The following is a 17,865-nucleotide window of genomic DNA, read 5'->3' as shown; positions in this document are numbered from 1 at the left end:
CCCCCCCCACTCCATTAACGATTACAAAGGCATCCAGTCTGTCTTGGAAGGGCACCCTTAGGTTTGAATGTTTACCTGTATGCCTGCCTGCCTTAGTAACTCTCCCTTTGTCTGTGAGTACTAAACCTGTACACGGTTGAGATCTAGTGATTATCACAGGGACCGATGGTCTATAAAACACTCAAATAAATAAATAGAAGAGAACAAGCCGAACTGCTAGAGGTCCCGACCCAGAAACTAAACACACGCGCAGAGCACGGACAAAACCCCAAATACAGAATAAGGAACCGTATGTTAGAAATAGGAAGGTGCAGACAAAAAACTGAACTGGAAACCTCCATGAAGCCACAGACTGCATGCAGTGCAACCCCCAGAGAGAGAAGAGACGCATATTACCCAGAGCCGAGAGAGAAAATCACAGACTTCCCACAAAAGAGAAATACATCTCCTCCTGTACTGTGCAAAATGCAAAGAGAGAAGAGATGCACATTCCCCAAAGCTGAGAGAGAAAATCACAGACTTCCCACAAAAGAGAAATACATCTCCTCCTGTACTGTGCAAAATGCAAAGAGAGAAGAGATGCACATTCCCCAAAGCTGAGAGAGAAAAATCACAGACTTCCCACAAAAGAGAAATACATCTCCTCCTGTACTGTGCAAAATGCAAAGAGAGAAGAGATGCACATTCCCCAAAGCTGAGAGAGAAAAATCACAGACTTCCCACAAAAGAAGGAGCAGGAAAAACTGCGTCTAATCCTGGGGGAAAGAGGAGAAACAGCAGCGAGAGCAGCAAAGTCTGTGGGATCTGCCCCCGGGCCAGAACCGGGATCTGAGCAGAGACAATCTGGACCAAAACTTGGATCTAAGCAGAGGCAATCCGGATCAGCACCAGAGTCCGGGAACTGTCTTTGTTATTCTCCTTTCTATATCCTGTAAATGTTACTGTTATGAATCACTATTACTGTACTTTTTCGTATCACTTGTCATATGTCACGCAACGCATGTCATTCAGGCAAATAAGGTTTCTTGAATCAGAGAATATTTCCCTATGGGGAGCTCCTGGCTGTTTGCTGTTCTCGGGGATGGCGGCAGCAAACGACGGGCTCACCTTCTCCGGGCCCCAGGACCAGCTCTTGCGTCTCCTCCTTGAAGGCGTCGCGGCAGACCCCGGTGTAGTACATGACGGCCACGCGCAGGACCAGGCTGATGCAGCGCTGGCTGCCGCTCCGGTTCTGCACCGTCACCTGCATGCAGATGTCGCTGCCCATCATGACCCCGTCCTGCGCCTCGATCAGCACCTGCACGTCCTGCGAGTCGTCGCTGGGCGCGTGCTTGGAGGGCTTGCTGCCGTACTGTGCCGCTGTCCGCACCGCCTCCCGCTCCGCCTCCGAGCCTGAGAAAGAGGGAGAGAGAATGGAGCTCACAGCTGGGGGAGTCAGGCAGGGAAGGGACCCTCCTGAGGTGTGTGCGTGCTGGGGATGTGTTTCTGTGTGTGTGTGTGAAAGAGTGTGTGTGTGTGTGTAGAGTGTGTGTGTGTGTGAGTGTGTGTGTGTGTGAAGAATGTGTGTAGAGTATGTGTGTGTGTGTGTGTGTGAAGAGTGTGTGTATGTGTGTAGAGTGTGTGTTTGTGTGTGAGAAGAGTGTGTGTATGTGTGAAGAGTGCGCGTCTGTCTCCAAAAGATGTTTTTCTTTTGTACAAACGCGCGTGTGTGTTACCTTCCGGGTGCTTGTACAGGTGTGTGATATCCTCACGGGCGTTGGAGCCGACAGCTTTGGTACTAATTCTGTGACCCACAGCCTTTTCCTCCACAAAAACCTTCTTAAAGTTGCCTCCTGGCTGCCGTTGCCAGTACACCTTGTCGCTGTTTACCTGGAAAACCGAGGAGGGGGGTTCACACACAGACACGTACATGGCTCTGACCCAGCCCTCGCCTGGAGGGACTCTCCCTTCCTCTCCCACAGATCTCTTACCTCGGCAAAGCAGAAGGGGGTGTCATACTTTATATAGACCAGTCCGTTCTTGATGGCCGGGAGTGGCGAGGGGCCGCAGCGGAAGAGCCCTGAGAGGAGAAGGGAAGCATCGGTCAGACTGCAGGCGGGGGGTGTCTCTCGCTGCTCCTGCAGGTTCTTACCTTTCCCCTGTACCCCAGGACTCCCCCCCTCCCCCTTCCTGTGCTACTCACCACTGCTGGTCTCCTGAGGGGTAGAGTCCAGAGCCTGCCATCCATCGTTGCCTGAGGGCAGGTCAGGGCGGGTCATCCAGCAGTCATTCCAAACGTGATAATTCCTGCAGCAAGAGTCGGTCGTTTTTGATATGGTTGAGAGAGGTCATTTCAGCCTGAAAGGACTCTTACCCGATTCACGTGCATGCATGCTGACAGTCAGCACTCATGCATCATTCACAATGGCAGCACCGTCACACCAATCACACATGTGCACGCTGACAATGCTCTTGCACTGACAGCACTCTTACATTATTCATATGCATACACAGACAGTCAGCACTCGTATATCGTTCAGTCTAGCACAGCCTAACAGCAGTTACACCATTCACACATGTGCACGCTGACAATGCTCTTGCACTGACAGCACTCTTACATTATTCATATGCATACGTACTGACAGTCAGCGCTCATCTATCGTTCAGTCTAGCACAGCCTGACAGCAGTTACACCATTCACACGTGCACGCTGACAACATTCTTACACCATTCATATGTGTACACGCTGACAGTCAGCGCTTATACCATTTGTATGCATTCATGCCGACAGAGATCTTAAACTATTTGCATGCATACATAGAAACATGTTGGCAGAAAAAGACCACATGCCCTATCCAGTCTGCCCATTCATCCAATTAATTTAGCATTATAATTCCCATCACTCTATTGGACATCCCCTATATTTATCTCATGCTTTCCTGAATTCAGATACTGTTTTTGTCTCCATCACCTGCACTGGGGGCCGTTCCATGCATCCACCACCCTCTCTGTAAAGAGAGATTTCCTAAGGTTACTCCTGAGTCTGCCCCCTTTCACCCTCATCCCATGACCCCTCGTTGTAGAGCCTCCTTTCCATTGATAGAGGCTCAGCTCCTGTGCCTGGAAACCTCTGAGATATTTGAATGTCTCTATCATGTCCCTATCTCACCTTTCCTGTAGGGTGTGCATGTTTAGATCTCTAAGTCTCTCCCCCTATGCTTTCGAATGAAGATCATTGGCCATTTCAGTAGCCTCCCTCTGGCCCATCTCCATCCTGGTCTTATCCTTTTGCAGAATTGTACTCAGTATTACACGTGAGGTCTCACCAGGGACTTATACAGGGGCAATAATAATCACCTCCCTTTTTCTGCTGACCAGTCCTCTCCTCTCCCTATGTGGCCAAGCATCTGTTTGGTTTTTGCCATCGCTTTATCCATCTGTTTGACCACCTTAAGATCCTCAGATACAATGACCCCGTCCTTTGTGCTTAGAAGAATTTCCCTTCCAATTCTATACCTTTCCCTTGAGTTTTTGCATCCTAAATGCAATATTCTGCATTTTTTAGAATTAAAACTTAGCTGCCAGACCTTCGACCATTCCTTAAGCTTCGCTAGATCCCTCCTCGTGCTTTCCACTCCTTCCTGGCTCTCCACCCTGTTACAGATTTTGGTTTCATTGGTAAAAAGACAAACCCTTCCCTTATGTCGCTCACAAAAATGTTGAAAAGAGCCGGTCCAAGGAGCGACCCCCTGAGGCCCAGCGCTAGTAAGAACCCCCTCCTCACAGGAAGCTCCATTTACCACTCCCCTCTGTCGCCTCCCAGTTTCTAACCCGTCACAGTCACTCTAGGATCCATACCCAGGGCGCACAATTCATTTATAGGATTTCTGTGCAGAACCGTGGCAAAGGCCTCGCTGAAATCCAAGTGCACTGCATCCAGCGCTCTCCCCTGATCCAAGTCCCCGGTCATGCTGGCTGCACTTATACATCACTCAGCCTTGTTATCACATTCGCACTCGTGCACAGTGAAGGCACTCGGACTGCGCCGTTACACGCCGCCAGCGCTCCCCCTGACATTCTCCTCGCTCTGCGCACACGGTGCGAGTGCTCCCCGCTTACTCACCAGACGGAGTCTGTGTTCATATCCTCCAGTGGATTCATATTTTCATCGAAGTACACGTCCAGCGTGAGGCTGGCATCTGTGTCGTGAGCCGAGGCAAAGTTGGTGACGCTTCGTCCGGGAATTCCCAGACAGCGAAGCACTGCAAGGAACAGGACAAACGGACGTTAATCTTCCCCGGGGGGGGGGGGACACGACAGCGGTGCACATGGACATCATCAACAAGGGGCAGAAGGACACACAGACCTAGCCCCTCCTCCCCTAGTTACCTGTGGTGGTGACCGCAGAGAAGACCCAGCACTGCCCGTACAGGACTGGGCTCCCCGACTGGTGGTATTTCAGGAGGATGTCCGTGCTGCCCACCCAGGCTGTGGGGCTGGTGCCGTCAGAGTAGTTTCCAGACCAGTTCCCCGCGACCACGCCGTTGTCATCCAGCGAGTTCACCTGAAGCGGACAGAGAGAGGGCAGCTGGGGTCAGGGCCGTGAAAAGGCAGCACGGCGGCCAGCGAGCAGCCGGGGAGGGAGGAGTCGGAGGGGAGTGCAGCTGGGGGTCAGAGGGCAGCCGGACACAGAAAGGTGTCTCTCAGTGTACCCTTCCTCCAGCATTGTCTTCCAAATGTCCTGTCCCCTCCCCACCCTGTCCTGGGCCATGTCTGGACCAGAGATTTCAGGGCTTTGGTGTCCATTTCTGGAGGCAGAACTTCTGAAGGGATACAGACAGACAGAAGGCCGGCCAGAGAAAGGCGACCAAAATGGTACAAGGTCAGCAGCAAAAGAGCAAACTACATCTGCCCTAGAGGAGGGAGGAGACGGGGAGGTTACGAGAAAGATGTCCCAGTGCCCCCAAGTTATAAACCAGGCACACGAAGGAAAGCGAGGGAGCCAGAAACAGTGACAGAAATCCTTGGTTATAAAGGAGCGAGGGGAGTGTCAGAGAACAGCCGGGGTCAGCGGCGTTGCACCGGGAATTAAACTGGCCCAGGCTAGATGGGCCGTGCAGCCCTGCTCCCCCGCCACAGACACGGCACCGGGTATCTCAAAAGCTGGGCCCATGTCCAGCGAGCCTGGCAGTATTGATCGATGGGCAGACGCGTTATTTGAGCAGATAAGGGTTGGGCACGGCTGGGGTCATGCCACAGGCTCCTTAGGAGTGACCGATACCCAGAACGCCACGTGCCTGGCCCGACCCATCCTCCGACGAAGGCGCAGGGCCGGGATCTCCATCAGAAGCCAGGAAAGCCTCTCACCACGCCAGTGCGACTGCCGATGTGTCAACGCCGCCGTGACCCTCCGCACCCAGCCCTGTTCCCTCAGAGCACGGAGCCTCCCATGGGTGGAGTGCCCCGAAACCCACGGGTGTCAAATCTTCCTCTGTTTAATGAGGGTGTTCATCCTAATTGCAACCTTAATAATCATTCTTGCTGACTGGGAGAGGCGTGTCTACCTTAAGGGGAAAACCCGAGGAGATGGTGGAAAATGAAGGGACAGCCGGAGAGACAGAGATTGACAGGGCTCACAGAGAAAGAGATGCACACAGAGGCACAGAGAACGTGCGTGTGGCAACAGACCACGAGGAACACATGCAGAGAGAGTCAGGGATGAAGGCTAAGGCCCAGAGACACAGAGAGAGGAGCAGGATGAAGGAGAGAGAGAGAGACACAGAGAGAGGAGCAGGATGAAGGATAGAGAGAGAGAGAGAGAGAGAGAGAGACACACACACATACACACAGCATTTCATTAATTTTCTCCTCAGTCCTTCTCCTCCTCCAATTCCCACAGTATGAAAAGTTTTTATGAATCTGGTTTGACTGGTTACACAGTGGCAGCGCCTTCGCGGGAGGGCTCCAAGACTGCACTTGGGAGAAAGGCGGAAACATTTGCGTCCTCTCACGCTGGCCATAGAAGTGAACAGATTTCAGCGCTGCTACCCTCCCTGCGGAGGAAAAGGGGTGGTGGGGAGGGAAGGCAGCTGATCATTAGTTATCCCTCTTCCCCACTAACCTAGGAAGTCTCCCCTTCACTCCACCCCCAGCAAAATGCTACTGAGATCAGATACTGAGAGCAGAATGGGATGACGTCAGCAGCAGCAGTGTTGCCCCGGCCTGCAATTCCAGTTCCTTCCATGTCAAAGGGAATGGAGAATGAAATCTGCCGACTAACCCATGAAAAGATGAAACTAGCCCAATACTATCACAACAGGTACTAGCAGACACTCTGCATTCCATGCTGGGGTCTACTCTCTGTGTTTCAGACTGGGGTCAACACTTGATACCATGGTTGCGGCCTACATTCTACATTGTTGTTGCATCCTACACTCTACGCTGTGGTTTCAGCCTACAATGTATGCTCCAGACTGAACTTTACACTCTACACTGTGTTTGCAGCCTATTTCTATGCTTCAGAATGAGGCCTACACTCTACATTTTGTTTGTGGCCTACACGCTATACTTCAGAATGAGGCCTACACTCTACATTTTGTGTGTGGCCTACACTCTATGCTTCAGACTGAGGCTTACACTCTACATTGTGTTTGTGGCCTACACTCTATGCTTCAGAATGAGGCCTACACTCTACATTTTGTTTGTGGCCTACACTCTATGCTTCAGAATGAGGCCTACACTCTACATTTTGTTTGTGACCTACACTGTGCTTCAGAATGAGGCCTACACGTTACATTTTGTTTGTGGCCTACACGTTACATTTTGTTTGTGGTCTACACTCTATGCTTCAGAATGAGGCCTACTCGTTACATTTTGTTTGTGGCCTACACTCTGGGCTCTGGCAAAGGTCTGTGAATTGCACACCATGCTCTGAACGAGGCCCGTGGACCACATTCTATGCTTTGGCTGAAGCCTACACACTACCCTAGAGTTGCCAATAATTCCATAATATTAGGGACAGGCTAATCCAATCACAGTTTTACCCCACTGCATGCATGAATGCAGGACGACATCTCCATGCAGGCAGTTGGATAAAACCAGCAATGGTTGTGTCTGTCTCTTAGATCCTGGAATTATCGGCGTCCTTTTGCTACACTATAGCCAGGGCCTACACTCTTCTGGTTTGCTCGTCTGCTGGAGATTAATGCAGAGAGACTGTCGTCTTCCTCCAGTGCCTCCCTGCATCCTGTGCTTGTCTCCTGGTGGGGTGCGGTTTGCAATGGGGCTGTAATGGAGTAAGAAACCCACTTTGCCTTCCGACAAATGACGCAAACACAGGAATGGTTACTGGGCAACCGTGTTCCTTTATTCTCCTGCAGAGGCTCAATGTGGGCTTGGATCATACATGCAGAGATAGAAGCGTCCCCCGGGAGCCAGCCAGGCATTGAGACAGCACAGAGCTACCCCAACAAAGAGGCAGGAGATAAGAGAGGGCAGCCTCCAGAGATAACAGAGAAGTATACACAGGCACAGTGCAGAGGCAAGGCCCGGCCCCTGGAAAATATAACCAGAAACACATAGTCAGCTTGACTGGGTCCCACGGCTCCCCAAACAGGGCCTGCCCCTCCTCTAAGTAAAGCAAAACAAAACCCCAAAATACAGCTAAATGAGACACACTTGGCTGGAGCGCAGCAACTCAACCAGTCCTCCGGCTACCTCAAAATTACAACCAAAAAGACATGAGATCGTGAACCTGGCCCTGCCTTCCCTTGACAATACAAGCAACAAGGTCGCGCCTCCCACAGCTCAGCTCCAGTCCTCACCAGCGATGGACAGCAAGTGCATCGGGGGGGGGGGGGGGTGCAATTTTAATACCCATGGCCCCTGCAGGCAATTTTCAAAAGGGAAGTTCCAGCTTTTCTCTGAAACTCTGTGCACGCGGGAACCCGAACGCATCGGGCCCTCGTGTAGCTTGTATTCCGCTCCTACTGCGGGTGGAGGAATGGGGGGGAGGGGGGGAGGGGCAAAAGATTTGAGTACTTTGTGCATACTTTACCCCACCCTCCAACCTCAAAGAAGCTGGTGCCCTCCTCCTCCTCTCCCACCTTTTTTTTTTTTTTTAAATCCGGCAAGTTGTGAGCCCCCGCACATAATTTTTCCAACGCTCTGAGTGGTGGCGGCGGGGGGGGTACAATATTCAGGCAGGTCCTTTTGCCATGGTTCCTCCTGGGGTGCAGCCACACGCATCCTGCGACCAGGGGCCCACGGAAGCCACGGTGTATCCAGCCACGTACTGCAAACTGGGCGAGCCAGTCGGCCTTTCCCCCCTCGTCCACTGAACGTCACTAGGAGTCGATAGGCAGCATGGGACACGAAGGAGGAAGCCAGCGGGGGGATGGGAGAGACTTACCATAGCTGAGATGACTCTGCACACAGCGATGGGATCGTTGCGCCCGGTGTACGGCATCCCACCTCGATCCAAAACGTACAAGCTGGCGTCCAAGACGCCCCGGTCGAACTGAGAAGAGAGACACAGAAAGGCGACTGCTGGGTAAAGGGTTTCTCGCTGTGAGGAGGGGAGGGAGCACGAAGGGGATCTCTGGAAGGGGGCATCCCCCCAGGCAGATGCTGGGTGAGGGGAGAGGTGGATGGGCAGGGCCTATATCCGGGCAGGTGTTCGGGCGATGAAGGAAGGGGGCGCCTGGACGGTGTCACTGGACGGGCGCCTCCCGGGCGGAAGGAGGACGCAGGGGGGGCAGCGTGGCCGGAAGGGGGCACCCCCCCCCCCCCCGGTGCCCGAGCCTCACCTGTCCGTAGCTCCAGGTCCGCTCCCCGATCTGCTGCTCGGTTCCGTAGTACAACCTGCCGGTCTCGTTCATCACGTATTCGCAGCGCCAGGACTCGTTGTCCATGAAGACGGCGTCCACTGCGGAGGAGAAGACACCGATTACTGGGAGAGCAGAGAGGGGGCTGGCTCTCGGCCCGGGGGGGAAGGTGACAGGGTCGCCCCCCAACGGCCTGATCCAGTCCCGCCATGGATTTGCAGTTCCGGTCGATTGCCCTCGGGTGGAGCGGGATTACGATCCCATTCCACAACGGGGCAAAGGCAGCCTCTCGAGTCAACCCGGGGTGAGCCGGCGACGCTCAGAAAGGGAGTGAGTGAGTGAGACGGGGAGCCCGGTATTGTTACAGGACGATGGCATTCACTAATAAGCCGAGGTTTATAAAGGGAGTTGAAAGTTGGGTGGAATGAGACTTTCCCAAGCCAGGACCCCCCATGCCCACTTCTCAGCAGCAGGAGCTGCAGGGCACCCAGCTCCTCCCATGAGATGGAGGGGCAGGGAGAGCCCTGTCTGCCAGAAGACCTTCCCCCTCTCCCCTTCCCTCCCACCCCCCACACAAACACAGCAGAAACCCCTCCAGCGGTGTCTGCCCAGCCTGTGCTCTGAGCTGAGCCTCACCCAGCGGGAGGAGAGAGAGGCACCAAGCTGAGCCTCCAGCTCTGCCAAGGAAACTGGAGAGCTGGGGGGGGGGGGGGGGGGTTCTCTTATTTACACCCAGACAAGAAGAGTCCAGCAGGAGACCCCACTGAGGGAGGAGAGCAGACTGAGCTGCAGAAGCCGTTCCATCGCAGCGATATGGAGGATATCACATGCTGCTCTGTTATTGCGCCCTGGGCATTCGGATCGCATTCTCTGTCACTATACTGCTCTTTCTACTTTGACAAATATATCACATATCTAACCACTCCCGACCCTCACTGATACGATAAATACCACAGGGCACCTTCTCTGTGAGGGATGGGCAGGACGCACCTCGTACCTGTAACCCTGGGGTCCAGATCCCCCCCATCTCCCTCTTCTCTGTGAGGGATGGGCAGGACGCGCCTCGTAGCTGTAACCCTGGGGTGCAGATCCCCCCCATCACCCTCTTCTCTGAGAGGGATGGGCAGGACGTGCCTCGTAGCTGTAACCCTGGGGTGCAGATCCCCCCCATCTCCCTCTTCTCTGAGAGGGATGGGCAGGACGCGCCTCGTAGCTGTAACCCTGGGATGCAGATCCCCCCATCACCCTCTTCTCTGTGAGGGATGGGCAGGACGCGCCTCGTAGCTGTAACCCTGGGGTCCAGATCCCCCCCATCTCCCTCTTCTCTGAGAGGGATGGGCAGGACGCACCTCGTACCTGTAACCCTGGGGTGCAGATCCCCCCCATCTCCCTCTTCTCTGAGAGGGATGGGCAGGACGCGCCTCGTAGCTGTAACCCTGGGGTGCAGATCCCCCCCATCTCCCTCTTCTCTGAGAGGGATGGGCAGGACGCGCCTCGTAGCTGTAACCCTGGGATGCAGATCCCCCCATCACCCTCTTCTCTGTGAGGGATGGGCAGGACGCACCTCGTACCTGTAACCCTGGGGTGCAGATCCCCCCCATCACCCTCTTCTCTGTGAGGGACGGGCAGGACGCGCCTCGTAGCTGTAACCCTGGGGTGCAGATCCCCCCATCACCCTCTTCTCTGTGAGGGATGGGCAGGACGCGCCTCGTAGCTGTAACCCTGGGGTGCAGATCCCCCCCATCACCCTCTTCTCTGAGAGGGATGGGCAGGACGTGCCTCGTAGCTGTAACCCTGGGGTGCAGATCCCCCCCATCTCCCTCTTCTCTGAGAGGGATGGGCAGGACGCGCCTCGTAGCTGTAACCCTGGGATGCAGATCCCCCCATCACCCTCTTCTCTGTGAGGGATGGGCAGGACGCGCCTCGTAGCTGTAACCCTGGGGTCCAGATCCCCCCCATCTCCCTCTTCTCTGAGAGGGATGGGCAGGACGCCCCTCGTGCCTGTAACCCTGGGGTGCAGATCCCCCCCATCTCCCTCTTCTCTGAGAGGGATGGGCAGGACGCGCCTCGTACCTGTAACCCTGGGGTGCAGATCCCCCCCATCTCCCTCTTCTCTGAGAGGGATGGGCAGGACGCGCCTCGTAGCTGTAACCCTGGGATGCAGATCCCCCCATCACCCTCTTCTCTGTGAGGGATGGGCAGGACGCGCCTCGTAGCTGTAACCCTGGGGTCCAGATCCCCCCCATCTCCCTCTTCTCTGAGAGGGATGGGCAGGACGCACCTCGTACCTGTAACCCTGGGGTGCAGATCCCCCCCATCTCCCTCTTCTCTGAGAGGGATGGGCAGGACGCGCCTCGTAGCTGTAACCCTGGGGTGCAGATCCCCCCCATCTCCCTCTTCTCTGAGAGGGATGGGCAGGACGCGCCTCGTAGCTGTAACCCTGGGATGCAGATCCCCCCATCACCCTCTTCTCTGTGAGGGATGGGCAGGACGCACCTCGTACCTGTAACCCTGGGGTCCAGATCCCCCCCATCACCCTCTTCTCTGTGAGGGACGGGCAGGACGCGCCTCGTAGCTGTAACCCTGGGGTGCAGATCCCCCCATCACCCTCTTCTCTGAGAGGGATGGGCAGGACGCGCCTCGTAGCTGTAACCCTGGGATGCAGATCCCCCCATCACCCTCTTCTCTGAGAGGGATGGGCAGGACGCGCCTCGTACCTGTAACCCTGGGATGCAGATCCCCCCATCACCCTCTTCTCTGTGAGGGATGGGCAGGACGCACCTCGTACCTGTAACCCTGGGGTCCAGATCCCCCCCATCTCCCTCTTCTCTGTGAGGGATGGGCAGGACGCGCCTCGTAGCTGTAACCCTGGGATGCAGATCCCCCCATCACCCTCTTCTCTGAGAGGGATGGGCAGGACGCGCCTCGTAGCTGTAACCCTGGGGTGCAGATCCCCCCATCACCCTCTTCTCTGAGAGGGATGGGCAGGACGCGCCTCGTAGCTGTAACCCTGGGGTGCAGATCCCCCCCATCACCCTCTTCTCTGTGAGGGATGGGCAGGACGCACCTCGTACCTGTAACCCTGGGGTCCAGATCCCCCCCATCACCCTCTTCTCTGAGAGGGATGGGCAGGACGCGCCTCGTAGCTGTAACCCTGGGGTGCAGATCCCCCCATCACCCTCTTCTCTGTGAGGGATGGGCAGGACGCGCCTCGTAGCTGTAACCCTGGGGTCCAGATCCCCCCCATCACCCTCTTCTCTGAGAGGGATGGGCAGGACGCGCCTCGTAGCTGTAACCCTGGGATGCAGATCCCCCCATCACCCTCTTCTCTGAGAGGGATGGGCAGGACGCGCCTCGTAGCTGTAACCCTGGGGTCCAGATCCCCCCCATCACCCTCTTCTCTGAGAGGGATGGGCAGGACGCGCCTCGTAGCTGTAACCCTGGGGTGCAGATCCCCCCCATCTCCCTCTTCTCTGAGAGGGATGGGCAGGACGCGCCTCGTAGCTGTAACCCTGGGGTGCAGATCCCCCCCATCTCCCTCTTCTCTGAGAGGGATGGGCAGGACGTACTTCGAGGCTGTAACCCTGGGGTGCAGATCCCCCCCATCTCCCTCTTCTCTGAGAGGGATGGGCAGGACGTACTTCGAGGCTGTAACCCTGGGGTGCAGATCCCCCCCATCACCCTCTTCTCTGTGAGGGATGGGCAGGACGCGCCTCGTAGCTGTAACCCTGGGGTGCAGATCCCCCCCATCACCCTCTTCTCTGAGAGGGACGGGCAGGACGCGCCTCGTAGCTGTAACCCTGGGGTGCAGATCCCCCCCATCTCCCTCTTCTCTGAGAGGGATGGGCAGGACGTACTTCGAGGCTGTAACCCTGGGGTGCAGATCCCCCCATCTCCCTCTTCTCTGAGAGGGATGGGCAGGACGTACTTCGAGGCTGTAACCCTGGGGTGCAGATCCCCCCATCACCCTCTTCTCTGAGAGGGACAGGCAGGACGCACCTCGTACCTGTAACCCTGGGGTCCAGATCCCCCCATCACCCTCTTCTCTGTGAGGGATGGGCAGGACGCGCCTCGTAGCTGTAACCCTGGGGTCCAGATCCCCCCCATCTCCCTCTTCTCTGAGAGGGATGGGCAGGACGCGCCTCGTACCTGTAACCCTGGGGTGCAGATCCCCCCCCCATCACCCTCTTCTCTGAGAGGGACAGGCAGGACGCGCCTCGTAGCTGTAACCCTGGGGTGCAGATCCCCCCCATCACCCTCTTCTCTGTGAGGGACGGGCAGGACGCGCCTCGTAGCTGTAACCCTGGGATGCAGATCCCCCCATCACCCTCTTCTCTGAGAGGGACGGGCAGGACGCACTTCGAGGCTGTAAGCCGGGGGCATAGAGAAGGCTGAGCTGATACTCACTTGGGCACCAGGGGTTGAAGAGAATGTAGACGTCATTCTTTGGGTCTCGCTGCATCACGAAGGTACCGCCCGGAGACTCTGTCTTCACTGTCAGCTGATATTTGCCGATGATGGCATTGCACGAGGTGTTCACCCACATGGACATGGTGCTATCCTTCACTTCTTTGACCTGTGCACCCCACTTGCCTTTGTCAAGCTCCTTCATCATTGGCACTATCACCAGAGTCTCCTTCGACACCTGTGGGGCGTTTCCTGGGAAAATGGGATAAAAAGAATAAAGCCTGAGCATGTGACGCCCAGAGATCTGGAAGAGACGATATTTCCAATCATATGTCTCCTTCCAACTCATTGTGTTACCCACAGATCCAACTTCCAATCCCACCGCTACCACCAAATCATTCAGAGACTGCTTCCAATCCTAGCACTGCCACCAATTCACTAGTATAGTGCAGACTCATCTTCTAATCCCACCGCTAACACCGATTCACTGGTATAACTGCTGATCCATCTTCCAATCCCACCACTAACACTGATTCACTGGTATAACTGCTGACCCATCTTCTAATCCCACCACTAACACCGATTCACTGGTATAACTGCAGACCCATCTTCTAATCCCACCACTAACACCGATTCACTGGTATAACTGCTGATCCATCTTCTAATCCCACCACTAACACCTATTCACTGGTATAACTGCTGATCCATCTTCTAATCCCACCTCTAACACCGAATCACTGGTATAACTGCAGACCCATCTTCCAATCCCACCACTAACACCGATTCACTGGTATAACTGCTGACCCATCTTCCAATCCCACCGCTAACACCGATTCACTGGTATAACTGCAGACCCATCTTCTAATCCCACCACTAACACCGATTCACTGGTATAACTGCAGATCCAGCTTCTAATCCCACCACTAACACCGATTCACTGGTATAACTGCAGACCCATCTTCTAATCCCACCACTAACACCGATTCACTGGTATAACTGCAGACCCATCTTCTAATCCCACCACTAACACCGATTCACTGGTATAACTGCAGACCCATCTTCTAATCCCACCACTAACACCGATTCACTGGTATAACTGCAGACCCATCTTCTAATCCCACCACTAACACCGATTCACTGGTATAACTGCAGACCCATCTTCCAATCCCACCGCTAACACCGATTCACTGGTATAACTGCAGACCCATCTTCCAATCCCACCGCTAACACCGATTCACTGGTATAACTGCAGATCCAGCTTCCAATCCCACCTCTAACACTGATTCACTGGTATAACTGCTGATCCATCTTCTAATCCCACCACTAACACCGATTCACTGGTATAACTGCTGACCCATCTTCTAATCCCACCACTAACACCGATTCACTGGTATAACTGCTGATCCATCTTCTAATCCCACCGCTGACACCGATTCACTGGTATAACTGCTGATCCATCTTCTAATCCCACCGCTAACACCGATTCACTGGTATAACTGCTGATCTATCTTCTAATCCCACCACTGACACCGATTCACTGGTATAACTGCTGATCCATCTTCTAATCCCACCGCTGACACCGATTCACTGGTATAACTGCTGATCCAGCTTCCAATCTCACCACTGTCACTAATTCACTATCAAGTTTCAAATGCCATCTTTGCTGCAAATTCACTGTGAGACCAGAGACCTAGTTTCCAATTTAATTTAATGTAAAAATGTATGGACCATTTAAGCACGTAAACCCTCTTAAAGGTGGTGCACAACAATATCTCATGAAAAAGAAAACAATTCTACATTTCCAGCATGCGGATCCCACACAGAAAGTCAGTGACAGAGCCAAGGATTACTAAGAGGCCCAGATCAGCGAGCCCGGTATGAAGGGACCTGGGTTGGATTCGTGGTTCATGCCTTCCTGCTCCCTGTGACAGCAAGGGCTCAGGGATGCCGCGGAGGCGATGGCGACACCTAGTGGTCAGAGTTAGGGCCCTGGTGCATGGCTCCCCCAGCGAGGAGAGGGGAGAGAATATAAGATCCCTGGGAAGTTTGTCATGAAGGGTTCACAGCACCAGATCTCAGCTCAGAGTCCAAATGAGCTGCAAGCTCAAGGAAGCAGCAAGAAACCACAGTCTCTAACTTTCCTTCCTGTTCCCACCATGAACCGAGGCACAGGGAGCTAAAGGGACTCCCCTGAGGTCACACGCAGTGACAGAGCCGGGGATTAGAACTGAGGCACAGGGGGATAAAGTGACTCACCCTGAGGTCACACACAGAGAGTCAGTGACAGAGCCGGGGATTAGAGCTGAGGCACAGGGGAATAAAGTGACTCCCCTGAGGTCACGCGCAGTGACAGAGCCGGGGATTAGAACTGAGGCACAGGGGGATAAAGTGACTCACCCTGAGGTCACACACAGAGAGTCAGTGACAGAGCCGGGGATTAGAGCTGAGGCACAGGGGAATAAAGTGACTCCCCTGAGGTCACGCGCAGTGACAGAGCTGGGGATTAGAACTGAGTCACAGGGAGATAAAGTGACTCCTTGAGGTTACACACAGAGTCAGTGACAGAGCCGGGGATTAGAGCTGAGGCACAGGGAGATAAAGTGAGTCCCCTGAGGTCACACACACACAGAGTCAGTGACAGAGCCGGGGATTAGAGCTGAGGCACAGGGAGATAAAGTGAGTCCCCTGAGGTCACACACAGAGAGTCAGTGACAGAGCCATGGATTAGAGCTGAGGCACAGGGAGATAAAGTGACTCCCCTGAGGTCACACACAGAGAGTCAGTGACAGAGCCATGGATTAGAGCTGAGGCACAGGGAGATAAAGTGACTCCCTCGAGATCACACACACACAGAGTCAGTGACAGAGGCGGGGATTAGAGCTGAGGTACAGGGAGATAAAGTGAGTCCCCTGAGGTCACACACAGAGAGTCAGTGACAGAGCCATGGATTAGAGCTGAGGCACAGGGAGATAAAGTGACTCCCCTGAGGTCACACACAGAGAGTTAGTGAGAGAGCCAGGGATTAGAGCTCAGGCACAGGGAGATAAAGTGAGTCCCCTGAGGTCACACACAGAGAGTCAGTGACAGAGCCATGGATTAGAGCTGAGGCACAGGGAGATAAAGTGACTCCCCTGAGGTCACACACAGAGAGTCAGTGACAGAGCCGGGGATTAGAGCTGAGGCACAGGGAGATAAAGTGACTCCCCTGAGGTCACACACATAGAGAGTCAGGGACAGAGTCAGGGATTAGAGCTGAGGCACAGGGAGATAAAGTGACTCCCCTGAGGTCACACACAGAGAGTCAGGGACAGAGTCAGGGATTAGAGCTGAGGCACAGGGAGATAAAGTGACTCCCCCAGGGTCACACATGAGAGTTAGTGACAGAGCCAGGGATTAGAGCTGAGGCACAGGGAGATAAAGTGACTCCCCCGAGGTCACACACAGAGAGTCAGTGACAGAGCCGGGGATTAGAGCTCAGGCACAGGGAGATAAAGTGACTCCCCCAGGCTCACAGTGCAGCATTCAGTGATTCAGGAAGCTGTGTGCACATGCAGCAAGGAAATAACAACTGGAGAGAGAATAAGAAAAGATGTGCTGATGTAATCTAAGGGGATAGGAGCTTCCGCAGAGCTTCCTGGATGCAGCTTGTGAGGGAGGCTCCAGCCCCAGGTGCTCTCCCTCCCAAGGTGTACCCTGGTTTCCACCCATGCAGCTCACCCCTCCCCATGTGAATCTGTGGCCCGATTCCAAGCCTCAAGTTCTAGGGAGTCACTGACGCTGTGGGGCGTCTTAGGTGGAGGGTGGGGCAGGATGAGGGGATCATGGTGGGGGGTCTCACAAGAGGGGCTGTCAGCCTGTGGGGGGTCTCACAGAGACAGGAAAAAAAAATCACAAGGTTCTTGATTAGAAGGGAGAAGCAGAGTGAAGGAGAGGAGGAGAAAGGCAGAGAGGAGGAGAGAGACATTGTGAAATGTTAGGTTGGGCGAGGGGGGCGGGGAGGAGAGGTACATGTCAGGAGGAGATGGCACACAGAGCAGAGGAGCCACGTGGAAGCCAGGGCCGGGCAGAACCCACAGCTGCAAAGCTCAGGAAACACAGCAGCCACAAGTGGGCCAGGCCAGGCGGCGCTGACCTTCCGCGGGAGCCACAGGAGGCAGGCGTAGACACATTCCAGCTCAGGAAATTAGAGGGGCGGCAGGAGCAGATGAAAGAGTGCACCGTGAGCCGCTCTCTGCGGCCAGAGAGCAGCCAGGGAGGAGTCCTGCACCCCCCCCCCCCCCCCGTGCCAGAGGACACGGCTCCCTTCCACCAGTGCCAAGGGCGAGAGGAGAGGAGAGGAGCTGCAGGGAATGGTGGAGGAGCCCGGGCCGGGGGTACAGCTCGGTGCCCTGGGACACGGTTACTCCTCAGCCAGGGAGGAGTCCTGCCCCCCCCCCCCCCGCGAGCTCCGTGCCAGAGGACACGGCACCGTTCCACGAGTGCCAAGGGCGAGAGGAGAGAGGAGAGGAGCTGCGGGGAATGGTGGAGGAGCCCGGGCCGGGGGTACAGCTCGGTGCCCTGGGACACGGTTACTCCTCAGCCAGGGAGGAGTCCTGCCCCCCCCCCCCCCCCCCCCCACGTGCTCCGTGCCAGAGGACACGGCTCCCTTCCACCA

General features: G+C 55.1%; 1 protein-coding gene across 1 annotated transcript in view; it reads right to left on the bottom strand.

The window, feature by feature from the left end:
* The window catches only part of TGM1 (transglutaminase 1), a 30,892-nt gene that overhangs the window by 5,551 nt on the left and 7,476 nt on the right, over positions 1-17,865 (bottom strand). The window contains exons 4-12 of the mRNA XM_029580734.1: positions 13,212-13,463; positions 8,787-8,905; positions 8,390-8,497; positions 4,369-4,543; positions 4,103-4,241; positions 2,183-2,286; positions 1,971-2,059; positions 1,716-1,869; positions 1,108-1,392 (exon numbers count right to left, since the gene is read on the bottom strand). Of these exons, the coding sequence (XP_029436594.1) occupies positions 1,108-1,392; positions 1,716-1,869; positions 1,971-2,059; positions 2,183-2,286; positions 4,103-4,241; positions 4,369-4,543; positions 8,390-8,497; positions 8,787-8,905; positions 13,212-13,463 (1,425 nt within the window). The remainder of the gene's footprint in view (positions 1-1,107; positions 1,393-1,715; positions 1,870-1,970; positions 2,060-2,182; positions 2,287-4,102; positions 4,242-4,368; positions 4,544-8,389; positions 8,498-8,786; positions 8,906-13,211; positions 13,464-17,865) is intronic.

Source organism: Rhinatrema bivittatum, chromosome 16 (genome assembly GCF_901001135.1).
Source record: "Rhinatrema bivittatum chromosome 16, aRhiBiv1.1, whole genome shotgun sequence".
NCBI classification, from domain to species: Eukaryota; Metazoa; Chordata; class Amphibia; order Gymnophiona; family Rhinatrematidae; genus Rhinatrema; species Rhinatrema bivittatum.
The sequence above is the reverse complement of the archived record's forward strand: the minus strand, read 5'-3'. Positions and strand labels throughout refer to the sequence as shown.